The sequence below is a fragment of the Gallus gallus genome, chromosome 4 (assembly GCF_016699485.2).
Source record: "Gallus gallus isolate bGalGal1 chromosome 4, bGalGal1.mat.broiler.GRCg7b, whole genome shotgun sequence".
Classification (NCBI taxonomy): Eukaryota; Metazoa; Chordata; class Aves; order Galliformes; family Phasianidae; genus Gallus; species Gallus gallus.
This window is the reverse complement of record NC_052535.1, coordinates 6909755-6924614: the sequence shown is the minus strand read 5'-3', so window position 1 is coordinate 6924614 and position 14860 is coordinate 6909755. Positions and strand designations below refer to the sequence as shown.

The 14860-nt window shown below is 36.1% G+C and overlaps 1 protein-coding gene across 3 annotated transcripts in view; it reads left to right on the top strand.

The window, feature by feature from the left end:
• PCDH11X (protocadherin 11 X-linked) overlaps positions 1-14860 on the top strand; it is a 454279-nt gene that overhangs the window by 48290 nt on the left and 391129 nt on the right. For all 3 annotated transcript variants that reach the window (XM_015278495.4, XM_040700491.2, XM_040700492.2), the window contains one exon: positions 975-1558. In XM_015278495.4, the coding sequence (XP_015133981.2) occupies positions 1019-1558 (540 nt within the window). In that variant the 5' untranslated portion in view covers positions 975-1018. The remainder of the gene's footprint in view (positions 1-974; positions 1559-14860) is intronic.

The following is a 14860-nucleotide window of genomic DNA, read 5'->3' as shown; positions in this document are numbered from 1 at the left end:
TAATCAAAGAAAGGACAGTACATCCCACTGTATTGGAGATTAATGGCAAGCATATGAGGTAGAGATTGTCCTCTGGTGTGGTGAGCTGTTGGATAACCGAGGCTGCTACAAGTTTATGCTTGCTGCTAGGAAAAGTGTTTTAGCTTTAGTGCTAGATTGAAAAGTTTCAATGTTTTGCTGTTCGCTTTCTTTTGTGTTGGAATTTGTCCACTGTTGTCATGGGTTTTGGAAGCAAACATAAATTTGACTGAATTCAGTAGCAGTTCATTTTTGAAGACCGAATCAGACCTTCTCTCCTTAGAGAGTGCTGTATTGTGATCCATTTTCTAGAAAGTCTTCAGCACGTTGGCGGCTGAAGTACACTGGACTGTCTGCTAATTTTTCTTGCTAGTTTAAGTTCCTTTTTTAAAAACAACAGCAAATAAATTTGGTCAACAAATTTAATAAAAATAAAATAAAAAATATAATTTTGTCAGCCCAAAACTGGGAGGCAGGGTAAATGAGTGTTCTTAGTTTCCCACTTCTGAGCATGAGGTATAAAAAGCTATTGTTCCCAGCAGATGGTTGCTTGCAAACTCCCTGCATATACTTTTATCAGAGACAAGAAATTGAGGACAAATGTCAGGGGGTTCAAAGGAAAATATTTTCTTCAAAAACAAAGAAAAATCTGAAGCTGAATATAGAAATAATTATTTGTCTTTGCTTTTGTTTGTGTTTGTTAACTCTGGTCCAGTTCCAGGATTCTTACCTTGGGTTATGTCAGCAGTTAGTGGGTAGTTGTAAGCAAAAATACGTGCAAGATATTTTGTAAGCTTTCTGAAGGACTGTTGAGTCAAATACCATTTTATTAAATGGGTTTTTATTCACTGCAGCTTGTTTGCTGTGGGAAAGGTAGTCCTTTCATGCCTTCACCATTAACAAACCACAGTGTTCTGTATATTCTTAAGATTTTTTCGCTTTTCCTTTTTTTCCAGCTACTCCCAGTGTTCTACACGAATATTCATTAGTCAGTTTGGAAATGGACTTGCTGTCTGGAACCTACCTCTTGGCAGTCTTATTAGCCTGTATTGTATTTCAGTCTGGAGCACAGGAGAAGAACTATACAGTGCGGGAAGAACTGCCTGAAAATGTCCTCATTGGCAATTTGCTCAAGGATCTTAATTTAACGCTGGATCCAGATGTCCCCCTTTCCTCGCCACTACAGTTCAAGCTTGTATATAAGACTGGGGATGTACCACTAGTACGAGTGGAGGAGAACACTGGTGAGATATTTACAACTGCAAACCGCATAGACCGAGAGAAGCTGTGCTCTGGCATCTTTAGTGAGAATCGCTGCTTTTATGAGGTGGAGGTTGCCGTTTTGCCTGATGAAGTTTTCAGACTGGTCAAGATCAGATTCCTAATAGAGGATATAAATGACAATGCCCCCCTCTTCCCCTCTACAGTTATTAACATCTCTATCCCTGAAAACACAGCGATTAATTCTCGCTATTCTGTTCCATCTGCCATTGATCCAGACATTGGTGTGAATGGTATTCAACATTATGAACTCCTTAAGGTGAGTTTCTTCCATTCTATTGTGTTATTGTCTGTCTTTGTGTTACTGCTGGCCTGCAACTATTGTCAGTCCTCATCAAACCATTAGAAATAAGAAACTCTGAATTGTGGTAGTGGTACATTGTAGATGACTCTTGAAATCTTAACCTATACACCTGAGAGCATTGTAGCATTTTCTCTTCTTGGAGAAAGCTGTGTGTGTGGCTGTGTAACAGTGTGAAACGTGCATATCCTCCTTAACTGTCCACTGGCATTCAAATTATTTCTACAACTTTGGCTAATAATCTTCTTGCACTATCAAGGATATGCTCTCATCACCACCAACATAACAATATAACAATATGTTGCAGTGAGTTTGTGCCTCCCTCTTGCATGACTGTTACATTTGAGCAGTAGTGCTTAGCCCAGGAGATGAAGTAATGTGCTCTGTTATAGAGAAGCCACGAAATAGCAAGACTGACTATTCCATTCTGCAATAGCTGTTCTATCTATGATTTAATTGCATTTTTCTCTTGCATGCTTTCTTATCAGGTAATTTTTGAGTTAAGGTTTTACTGTCTTTAAATGAGACAGCGATTTCAGGTAGCTTGGAAGGTATCTATATATCCCAGAAATAGTTTTCGTCAGGCAGACATTGTTTGGAATAGTAGCATCAATGTATTATTCTACTCAATTCCTGGTAGTTTTTACAGTGTTAGTATCAAAAGTGATCAAAAAAGAAGAAGGAGAAGGAAGTAGTAGAAATGAAGGATGCTGTTGAACAGGCAGGACAGAGTGTATAAACAAAGATACATCCTTCACCCTGGAAGACTAGGGAGATGAATGAGGAAGGATAGAGCGATACGTGAGAATTTTTTTTCATGGGTAACAGTGTTAAGAGGGAGAATGAACACAAAATGACGTTGCTTGCATTTTCTCCCCAAATGCTTCTCATACATTACTCTAGGCCTTTTTTGGGGGGTACACTGTGAAGTTACTAATGTCTTCTGATGTGTTAATTTTTTCCTTCGCTATTCAATTAGCTTACAGAAAAATGGAGGAATGACAGCATATACAAATGCAGTCGGTGAATTTAGCAGGGGTAATGTAACAGTGTTGTAGGGATTTAGGGTAAGCACCGGATATGAAGGCAGGGCAGTGCGTAAGGAGGATCTCAGAGGTGGGAGATGATTAGATATGCATGTCATGTCACTTCACGGAAGCACAAAAGCTGATGCTTTAATATGCATGCAGCAACACAGTGAATATGTTGCTACATACTTTAGAGAAGGTAATAGCAAATTAACAAGCTGTGCAGTGAATTTTTTTTTAGTTTCTTTAGTTGCATTTCACTTTTTAAAAATGTTAGCTAAAATGCTGTACTGTCTGTACAGTGCCAGGCCTATTTCTCTGAAAGATAAAGAGATTTTTGACATATCAGTTTTCTAAAGACACCAAGCTACTAACTGCAAACTCATCTGTGTAGGTTAGAGGTCTTTAGCACATTTTCAGCAACTCTGTATTTTATCTGGGAGAAAACATTCAAATGTTACAGTATTTCCAGTTTGAGATAAAGGTTGCCTTTAGTTGTTGTATTCAGTTTCTTTTGCAAAACAGATCATTAATGAATTACAAAGTCATTTCATTAGGTGACTGACTTTATTTGAAACTCCTGCCTTTTTTAAGAAGAGAACAGAACATCTTAAAATGTTATTCTTTTGTTTTGGGTTCAGACTTAATAGCAAGTTTGGTAACATGGGGTTAGATTTAGCTAATGCATTGGAACGCTCACAGTTTTGTACAATTTAAATTAGCACTCAAATTAACATTCACATATTTTTCCCTTCCTGCATTTTCTCAAAACGGATCCGAACACAAAGGGACTTTCTTTTGTAACTGATTCATGGTACGGCAGCTTCAAACTATTCCAGGTGTCCATGATTCAACAATACACTGTATGAAAAGTGTGAACTCTGAGAAGACAACAGTTGTTAATAACCTCTGCATTTGTTCCTGTCCTCCTGAGGAGTCATGTGGAGGATAGGCTCCCAGGAAAATTCTAAGGAAAAGAGTGTTTTTAGTTTTCATCTCAGTTTTTGTAAGAAGACCCAAATATGGTCGTTAGGATTTCTTTTTAATTGTTTTCTTATTTAGAAAATCAGTTGCAACATTTTTGAAGATTCGATAGCAGTGTAATAGTTCTAGCAGCTGACCAAGAGTTATTCGAGTTGAAGTTTACAAATATTGAATTATCTAAAAATGGTGATATTCTAACAGTACATGAAGCTGTCTTTCCTCATAGTAAAGAGGATTTCCAGGAAACAGTCATGCAGTACACCTTGCTGTTAGCCAAAGAAATTGTGCATAGAGCTATGAAAGGTCATGATGCTCTACTGAAATGCCCAAAGCTGACTAGGGGTAGGATAACATTAAGCGTTCAAATAACAGATGCTATACAGTGTTTACTATGAACAAGGTGAGGGAGAGTGAACTTAATTAAAAATAATTTTAAAAAGAAAATTATTTACAATGAACAACTGCTCTAAGTCTAGATTGGGAGGAAGGATGGCATAACATTGATAGTAGGAGGTGATGGAGAAGACAGTGATGACAGGTGGTGAAGTAGTTCAGGGAAAGAAATGGCCAGATGCGAAAGAAATGATTTTTGTCTTAGTTGAGTATGAAGGGGGAAGGATAGGGAAAAAGGAAAGTTTTCATAAAGATATGTTAAAACAGGAGGATGCAAGAGCAAATTTTAATTGTAAATGTTATTTAGCAGTGATTTCTTTTTAAGGATGAATCTGCAAACAGTACATATTTCTGTAAATGTATGGTATAATGAATAGTAAATAAATAGTACATAGTAAAATACATATGTAAATATATACTATATAATTTATTCCTTTTTTTTTTTTTTTTTTTTTTTTTTTTCCTGAGGCCTTTATTGCCAAGATCTAGGTGATCAGTCGTGACTGGTCTTTGATGACAAGTGGGAAAGAAAGTAGATTTGTCTTTTTTCCTGCCTGTCATTTCTTGACTATCCATAGTGTTGCACGTTTCTCATTCTCTAAGCAGGGACCTGTTCACTCTGATACTCATTATCTTGCTTTGGCTTTAAGAGTCTTCCTTTCTGTGTGTTGGCCAGGCTGCCTGGCCTGTTTGCAGTCCTTTGTGCATATTTTATTCTTCATGCATCATGTGGTTGCCTCTGTGTGCAACTATGTTGTCCACGGGTCTTTGATTCTTCAGGGTAGTCAGGCTGCTCACAAATGTATATAAAATGTTCAAACATTGTGTCTAGTAATGCCATCACTGTGTTAAAAATACCTGCATGCTGTTGTTGATTACAGTGTTTCAGCACATGTTTGAATTCAAGGCAAGCTAATATTTAGTATAACCTGATTAGTAGGCTTGGAATTTACACAGGCCTCTGCTTGAACTGTGAAGATTGCCATGTGAAGCATTTTGTTATTCTCTTGACTGTTAAAAATGAGAGCTGTTTCAGAGCAGTTTTTGAACAATATCTCAGCTCAGAACACTGTCATGGAGAGTCAACTTTGTTCTTCCAAATGGATTCATACCTGTGCCTGCTGAAATTAGATCCTTATTATTGATTCCTGAGCATTTCAACCACCTAAACTACATGGTACATATTTACAACATGCAATTAGCAATGGACTAGAGTGAAAGCAGAACTCTGCTCTTACAGGAACAGAGCATTCTACTCTGTGAGCTAATCCTTTGTTCAGATAGTTTGTTGCTTGTTTAATCTGTTTCAGTTTGGGGGAAATTAGGTTGGTGTTACTGCTGTAGTTCCATTACTTTTACCTGTCAGAGTATTATTCTTGTATTTACCTATCATCAGAAGCAGCTGGTTGATTCCTTCTAGAATTATATAATAATCTCTTTGTAACTGTCAGTTCATACATCTGTAATCTGACAAAATAGATTCTTACTCAGTCTCACAACACGTCAGTCTTGCCTCTGATGAGGAGAGTTACCTCTTGGTACTGTAAATCATCTCTTGCAATGTCTTTCAGTCTAAGCTTTTCCCTGCTTTCTGATACAATTTATCAATTCCATGACTTATGGAAGATGGAGATTACAAATCTTCATCAGATTTCCAGACTTCTCTTGAAACTAGGTTTTTTTTTTGTTTTTGTTTTTTTGTTTTGTTTTGTTTTGTTTTTCCTGAGCCTTTCAGGGGTTTGGGATCAAGTAAGTAATGTCACTGCTTATCTGTGAAAATTGAGAATGCAAGGAGAGAGCTTTTGTGTAAAATGAAGGCCAGGAAGGTAGTTAGATCAAAATTACATTGTGTGTCTAGATTTGCGGTCAAATTAGAATGGAAAAGTTATGATTTTCAGTACTGATTTCATAAATCTCTTATAAACAGTATTACAAATTTGATAGGCAAAAATACTGTCACTGAAGATGGGAAAACAGAAATTCTCTATGATCTGCTTGCATTTTAGTATGATACCAGTATGATCTTAGTGGTTGAGTACATTAGAGAGAAGGGAAGGAAGCACTCTGCCAACAAGGTGCACAGTGACACAAATAAAGCCCGTGGATGCTTATCCACTTTGAAACATCTCAGCCCAGGTGTTCATTAGAATGTCTGCATTGACCCAATCATCAGCTGCTTAAACCTCCTGTTTTTGTCCTCCTGATTTGTTTTTCTTACTTTACAATCCCTTAATTGGGTTAATATAGGGACTTTACTAAGTGTAACATTGCAGCACAAGTTAACTTCCATCTTCATTGTAATAGCTCTTACACATTATACTTCATATATTCGGAGAACACTGCCATGTCTTCTCTCTTACTTCATATGCCAGCAAAGATGGGAAAGGTAATAGATTTAGGGGGCTCTAAAGTAGATTTAGGATTTTTTTTTTTTTTTTGCTCTAGAGGTGCACTCCTGCCAAGATCTAAAGTCACCCTCTAGTGCCTATAATTTAATAAATATGGAGAGTTGGATGTGTTGTCTTTCTGAGGTAACTTTTAGCTGCCCTTCAGTAGAGAAAGGTTTGCTAGGACACAGTCTGTATTTTAAATGATGCTGAGTAATTCTTTTAAAGTCTGCAGTACCTTTAAGGAATAGGTCAAAATTGAAACATCTCACCCTTTCTCTGTTGCAGCTCAAGGATCTGTGCATTTGTTTGATGTTATAGTGTAGCTTCATTTAGTCCACATAGGTCATTTCTATTGTAAGGCCATATAAGTCCTTCCAAAAGTAATGCCTCCTATTTATTTCCATACAATTTGTATCTACATTCCATGTACATCATACATTCCATACAATTTGTATCTACAACAGATACAAAGAGCACAATAACACCATTTAATAGAAAAGTTATTTGCTATAAAACTCTATCGCTGCCATTAGCTGATTCATGTGGATGAGCTGATCAAAATGCTCTTCATTTTGTGTTGTGACAGCTGTGCTTGGCTGTCTGGAATGTGGCTTGTCTTTCATGTAGCTTTCGCTGCTGCTGAAACTCTCCACCCACTGCTTCGCTGTGCTCACATCCACTGTTTGGTCTTCATAAACATTCAGCAGGTGTCAATGAATGTCAGTGGGGGCAACTACTTCCGTATAGATGAATTCAATTCCACACCTGCACTTCATACACTGATCCACATCAGACTGCCCCTCTGCTGGCAGCTTTTGCATAGCAGCAAAATGTAACAGAATATTGCCTGGAAGGCTCAACCTCTACTGCTGTCCAACACCGTCCTCTGTCATCATGGGCCAACATAATAAAACAGGAGGTATTACTTTTGGAGCAATTCTTGTACACTTTAACACAAAATGTGCAGAATTTTCCTGTTGAGTTTCCTTATGAGATATAAAATATTCTGAAATAATGAGAAGTAGTTCAAACAGAATACAGTAGAGAGTTTATCCAGATTTCAGCTTAGGTGAAAAGTTGTGAGTGGGTGGATGACATGACAGGAGCTGAAGTTAGCTATAAAATGAGATGCAGAAACTTAAGGGATGTTTATGAGTGCTAAGTGAGATCCTAAAGTCTCAAAAAGCTCCCCTTCAAATATATGAAAGGGACAAATAAGTTTCATTTTGATCTTATTTTCTATAAATAATCATAGGAAGATTGGTGAAATTTGTATTATAAGTATCTGTAGGTAGAATTCTTATCCTTTATGTTTGTCCTTATCCTTGGAAATCTAGTAAAATGTATTTTTATTCTCACTGTTTTCCTGTTACTTAACTTCAGATATGTAAGCAAATTTCATAAACTAATAGATTTGTCTTCCCTCTATATATATCTTCCTTTCTTCAAAATATTTTAACTTCATCTTTCCATCAAAACAGTATTTTCATTGTTTTATTATGTAATTCAACATCCACCTTCCTACAAAACCCTCCGTTTGTCAATTTTTCGTATTATATGAAGTTTTAAAGTCTATCTCATGAGAAGGTTTTGTGGTAGAATAAAATTATTGCTCAGTAGTAATTTGTTCAGAGAGATCTTGTCAGGTAAGTGGTCATCTATGAACATTATTTTGAAATAGTCACTGTCTTATTTTTAAAGGGGAAAATAATCTGATTTACATTCTATAGTTATGAATTATTGTCTCTAAGTAGATAAAACTCTGCTAACAACTGGTGGTAGTTTGAATCCAGTGAGTCAAGAGTCAAGGTAATTGTTTCTTGTTGGTTGATACAAGGCTCCTTTAGGGTGGTTTATGGCATCATTACTGTAAAACTGTCAGGTTCCATTATCCTGACATCCCTTTCGGGGGTAGACTGAAGACTGGAGGAGAAAGTCTTGCTTCCAGGCACAGTAAGTTCAGTGACTTAGGGTGAGGGACAAGTTGGTGTATCTTTTTGCATTCAAGGCTCTGATTTTCACACTAGCTGTCATGAAACAATAATATATAACTTAGCATGTCTCTGTGTGGGCAAGATGATAGACTCAAGCTAGAAGGCACAAATCTGTCAAATGGAGATCTTCAGTTCATCTATCTTATGTGAATATTATCATTTGCTGATGTCCAGACAGATCGGTATGTTAACTTAACACAGACATGGTGATGCTTTCTGAGCATAATAGACTAGGGATATCCTTACATAGTCCTTTGAATCCAACTGTATGGGAAACACTTATGGATAAACACTTCATTCTTGTTAAACTCTTCCAAAAGACATTGAGTAAAAACTTCACTTTCACTTGCATAGACAAACTGACAATTTAAGAATTTGTAGTTCTCTCAATGGTAAACCACATAAAAGTAGTAACAAAAGAAACATTTACTAGTAATGTCTTAAACAGATAAACACTACTCCAGGTGCAGCATAATATGCGGTTATAACAGTTTAGTTGATAGCTTTCTATCTTACTTTGGACCTACCAAATCTACGTCTGTAGTGAAGGAAACCTGTAGCTAGCAGGACATGCCTTGATCTTGCAGCCATTCAAGGGATCAGGAGTGGCCTGCAGGTTTCCACTTATTGTCTACCCTCAGATCTTCCAGCTGAGAACTATGTGTAACATGTTACCTCTTCTGCTACAAGTTACCTCCCTCCAGAGGCATATGAGATGGCTGGAGAGTAAAATTAAGAAGCCAAACTTCAGGAAAGCTACCTTCCAGCTCTTCAGGGAATTAGTTAACAAAACACCTTGGGAGACAGTCCTTAGTGGACTGTTCAATGGATGAAGAACTGGCTGCAGAATCGAGTCCAGAGAGTGGTGGTCAATGGCTCAATGTCTGGATGGAGATCAGTGATGAGTGATGTCCCACAGAGGTCAGTGCTGGGACCAGTATTCTTTAACATTTTCATCAGTGACATCAACAGTGGGGTCAAGTGCACTCTCATCAAGTTTGTGGATGATCACAAGCTGTGGGATGCAGTCAACACACCAGGGGAATGAGCCCCGTTAAACATCCCGAGAAGGGCCACAAAAGTGATCTGTGGAACAGAGCACCTCTTCTACAAGAACAAGCTGAGAGAGCAGGGGCTGTTCAGCCTGGAGAAGAGAAGGCTACAAGATAGCAGCCTTTTAGTGTCTAAAGGGGAGCTACAGGAAGGTGAAGGGGAGAGTCTTTAGTAGAATTTGTGGTGATAAAGCAAGGGGAAATGGTTTCAAGCTCAAAGAGGGTAGATTTATGTTGGATATAAGGGAAAAATCTTTTACAGTGGGAGTGGTGAGGCACTGGAACAGGTTGCTGCAGATATGTGGTTGATGCCCCCATCTCTGGAGACTTCCAAGGCAAGGCTGGGCACTCTGAACTAGCTGTGCTGTTCCTGTTCATTGCAGGGCAGTTGGACTTGATGGCCTTCAGAGATCCTTTCCGACTTTGAGGGTTCTGTGATTCAGGGAACTTATTATATGTAGAAGAGGAAATGACTGTGGCTTAGACAGTATGTTTATTTTTGGAAATTTGTATTTTGAGCGTCTTTTATTCTGGAAGGTTGCTAACAGTGCACTTAGGATAAGTTATGTTATACCCGTAATCTCTGCTGTTGTCTAAAAATCTAAAGTATTGAGATTGAGATAGTGAGACTAACTTTGATTTTCTGTTTGATGTGTTACTCTTTACTAGTGTATCCAGCAGGGGTTGGTGGTTGGTTTTTTTTTTTTTGTTTGTTTGTTTGTTTGTTTTTGTATTTTTCATACTTCAGATATTTGTGACTAAACTCATTGTTTGTTGCTAAATAAGAACCTTATTACTAAAGCAACCAACAGCTATCTCCATCCAGGAACAATTTCACTTGAATACCATTATTTTTTGACCAAATTAAAAATAGTTCTCACAAATTTTGATGGAAAGTAACTAATCGTGGTTGTATTGCTGCAAGGAATGTGCAAGTTCTCAATCCATTCTAATTTTAGTTTCAGAATAACTTTGTGAATATTATTTTCTGCTCCTTTTATTTATTGTGGATGCAGCAATAAAAATTTTACTTATATTTTGGATATCTGTCTCGAGAAATTTTGAATTCAGTTTCCAACAGGGTTCATATAAATCCTAGTAATATTCCATATCTATTATTAAAAATTCCGAGTTACTTCATGGTTAGTTGTCTTCTCCACACATATGTGTGAGTTTTTCCTTTTGCCCCAAATCATTTTTTCATGAGCTCTGTTTTTGGGGTGATAAAAGTTTCCAGTTTTTAAGATATGTTTTGAATATAGTAGAGGAAATTAAGTTTCTCCTAGTTTTAGATGTCGTTAATTAGACAATTCAAATATTAAAGAAGCTTATGCAATTATAATGTTCTTAATTTTAATTTTAGTTTTAACTTTCAGATCTCAGATCGATAGTGATAGAGAATTAAATAATTCTTGTAGTTTTTACCCTAAATATGCAGTATGAATGTTTTTCTTCCTTTCAGGAGGAAGCAAAAGGAAGAAAAATGCTAAGTCCAAAATTATATTCTTATAAATATCAAAGAATACTTTTAAATTCACTGTCAACCGTAGACTGTGGCACTTGACTGCATTAGTATGGTTATTTTTATTCCTGAAAGAAAGGTTTATTGCAAAGTAATTTATATTCCCTAGCCCAGAAATATAATGGGTCTGAACACTGAAGTCCTGTAGAGCTTTTTATGCTGGGATGTGTAGCAAAGAGCATTTCAGACAATTTTAAAGAAACAAAAAAGAAACATTGGTGAAAGAATTCTGAATCATCAGCTGTCAGTATTGAAATACATTTTTATCACATTGTGCTATAATTGCTGTCTCTATTAATGTGATGTGTATTATTGCTGTGGTTATTGCTGATGTTCCAAAGTCAAATTATTGTAATTTTTTTCTCTCTGCCTTATCAAGCATATTGTCTTTTTGGGTATTTTTTTTTTTTTTTTAGTCAAGATGTTCTTCTATGTTTTTAAGAATGGAATATTATATGACTTTCTTTAAGATGAGTTTTTCACTTCATTTTAACCGTAGCCATATAATATTATCCTCATTTCCATTATGTATTTTTAAATACTATTTGTTGTAGCACATTTAAAAGTACAAACAGATCAGTATTTTCTGTTTTCCTCTCCATCCTGTTTCCCATGGAACCTCAAAACCAATTTGCTGCCTGTTATGTATTCGTGGAATAAGTTTATTTATCAGGAAAGATTTTAAGGTATTAAGTTATATTGTGATGATCAGAATTTTTTGATATTGTTTTCATTATGAATATTTGATATCACTTTAAAATCAAAAGATACTAGCTCTTGCTGTAGTGCAGTGTGCTACCTGCCTCTGAAATGAGTGAAAACTAAGTGCAAAGAGGTACGTTAATATGCATATTACTGTGGAATGATTGGTTGGCTTTTCCTGCTGGGCAGCTGTTAAAACTAATCAGATTGTGCCTAAGAGCATAATAAGGAATAACTTTAATACCGCTTAACCCTCATGGAAGCTCCACGTTCCAGCTATCATTCTTGCTTTCAGAAAATTAGTCTAGGTTTTGCTGATTTCTTAAAAGCCATAATACTGAATTTCAAAACTGATTTCATTCAATTTTCCATTTTACAGTGGGGTTTTCTGTATATACTCATACTGTGCTTCTTCTTACAGTAACAGTAAAGTTAATTGAGGGTGGAAGTAGAATCAAAAATCTGTAGGTAGAATACATAACATATTCAGCAACTAGTTTTATAGTGTGAACTTATGATTTTGAGGTACTAATCTAATCCATATAACAACTGAAAATTACTTTGTTGTAGTGAGTGGTCCTTCACATTTCTATGAAACAATTGACTCAATCCTAGATGTTATTCTGTTTTTTAGAGAGTTTTGTCTTTTTTCAGTATCTTTGACTTTGATGCTTACATGTTCATACATGTAGTTGATGGAACTATATGTATTGCTTAAAAAAGTAATAAATTATTTCTCTTTCCATGCAGTTGTAATGAATTGCATTGGAAGTAGGAAATAGAATGATGATTTCTGTCTGTAGTACCACCTTGAGTGTGAATACTTGTAAACGTGTGTATCAGATACACTTTTAAGATTTTTGATTCAAAACTTCTTGTAGAATTTGCATTTTTAGGAATATAACTCTTAAATTGAAAGTCATGATGGCTTATACTGTGAAATTTTCAGTACACACAGGTATTACAGGGTTTCAGAGTTGGGGCTCAAAATGGGATTGCTACCATACTGTAGCAAAGTATTTTTATATTTTCTTTTGCTGCTCTTCTACTGAGTCACACAAATGTGGGAATCAGTAATGCTGGAGGAGGAAGAAGACAAGTTGGCTTTCTGACGAAGTCCAGCACCAGCAAATACATTTTTTGTTTATTCCCAGAATTCCCTGATTAACATAGTCAATAGGATAGTCATAGTCAACATAGGATTTCTATTTAATGGGTATTAGAATTCAGTCTCTGTGGAACTACTTGCTATTACTCTGTTATTTCTTCTGAGCAACTGTCTCTGATTTATTAATCTGAAATTTCAGTATCATTTATTATCTTCCAGTGTGTAGAGAAGGGGCATCTTGCACTTGTGTTATGTCACATATTTTTACAGTTCCATTTGGTAGCTCCACTGTTCTTTTTCTCAGAATAATGTGAAAAGGATAAGTTCATTGTTTGAAAAGCTCAGCTTCGTGTCTTTAAAATACAAAAAGGCTCATGTGGTTGTTACACCTCCCACATAAACTTCCTCTTTTGAGTTTTACAAAACTCTCCAAGGAGCGAAAGCCCTAAGAAAGCCTTACAGTCATGTTCATTTTACCAGTATTTGTTCCAGACCTACAAACCCAAAAAGCTATGTGTCAGTGTTGGGGGAAAATGTGTCCATGTGAAAGTATGACCTTCTGGTTTAAATCTGGAGGACATGTGATTTTATTCATTTATTTTCTTTTTTATTTTTGGATCTCTGATGAGAGGTCTATCATGCCATTCAAATGAATTTTTTTATCAACACTTTGTCCTCAAAGTGTGAACATAAAAGGAGGATACAGTGGTTTTGCTCGTAGCTGAACTTTCAGTTTAGATGGGCCTCAGATAAAATAAGTTACTCATGCTAAATAACTTTCTGTTAAAAGCACGGATATGGATTTGGCTCAATGAAGATACCATCTGTTTATAAAAATAATGCACCTTTTCAACTGAAATTATCTTGAAAATAACAGAGAACAAAATAATTTAATGAACCTTAACTCACAAACATTTGTACTTGTTTAACAAGTCCTATCAAAGGTTTTCTGTCTATTTAATTTTATTTCTTCCACTTGTCATGAGCCAAATCTATACATGTCCATCATGATGAATTCAAACTAAAAGTACTAGAAACTGAAGATCCTGGGCAACCTCTGCTTTAGGGTAAAGTAATTTTCAGAAACATCTCAGTTGTTTCTATTTTCTTGTATACAAGTGGCTGTCAGTTTGAATCCCCTTCTGCCTGAGAGTACTGATATGGTCATAGTGCAGGTAGTGAAAAGGAGGGCATTATGGATTCACACTGCGCTAACACCCAGTCAGCATTCATCTGAGAGCTCTAAAATGTGGGATTATGAGCCAAAGATGTCTTGTTTGGCTGTCAAACAAGATGAGGTTGTGATTTAGGAGCTGGTTCAGAACTATTACTTGTCATGTCCAAAAACACAGTGATGTGTTAGAGAATTACATGACTAAAACACAGTCATTTCTTCCTCTCTTAGTTCTTAGATTTTTGGAGCAAATCTGTAATTCTTACACATACATAATGTGAATATAAAAATTATCTTACTAGATATATCAATGCTTAACTCCTTTTTTTTTCCCTTCATTTTATATCTAGAGATATAAATCTAGTGTTTACATGAAATACAAAGGGCAAATTGGAGGACAGGACAGGTGTATGTGGCAGTATGGGAATTTACAGCGTATCTCATACATAAATATGATATAAGATACCTTTAGCTGTCCTTCAGGTGTTGTATCAGCTTCCTGCCTAATAGGATGCATGTGAATGTCTCAAAAAGTGTTATAGAGAAGGTTAAGAGGAAGGGTTACTTATCTAATTGCCTTACTGGCACCTGTTAACTTTTCTTCTTTTGGAAAGACTGTCTCTAAAAGAAAAAGGCTTTGAATTTTGTTTTTGTTTAGTTTAAATGAAATGATTAATAATTTCATTTAAACTAAACTAAAGTGTTTGTCACTTTCAGGCCAGCTTTTGTAGAGGCACTTTTGCTATTGGAAGCTGAGAATTAGTGAATTATTATGTAGATGTTAGTAATAGATGATGTCCTTATTTTCTGTGTATGGGTGAAGCATGTTAGGATTATGACTGCACAAATTTTACTTTAGATTGGTGTATAATTTGAAGCTTCCAAGTCCAAATCCCTGGATTTGAATTTTCAG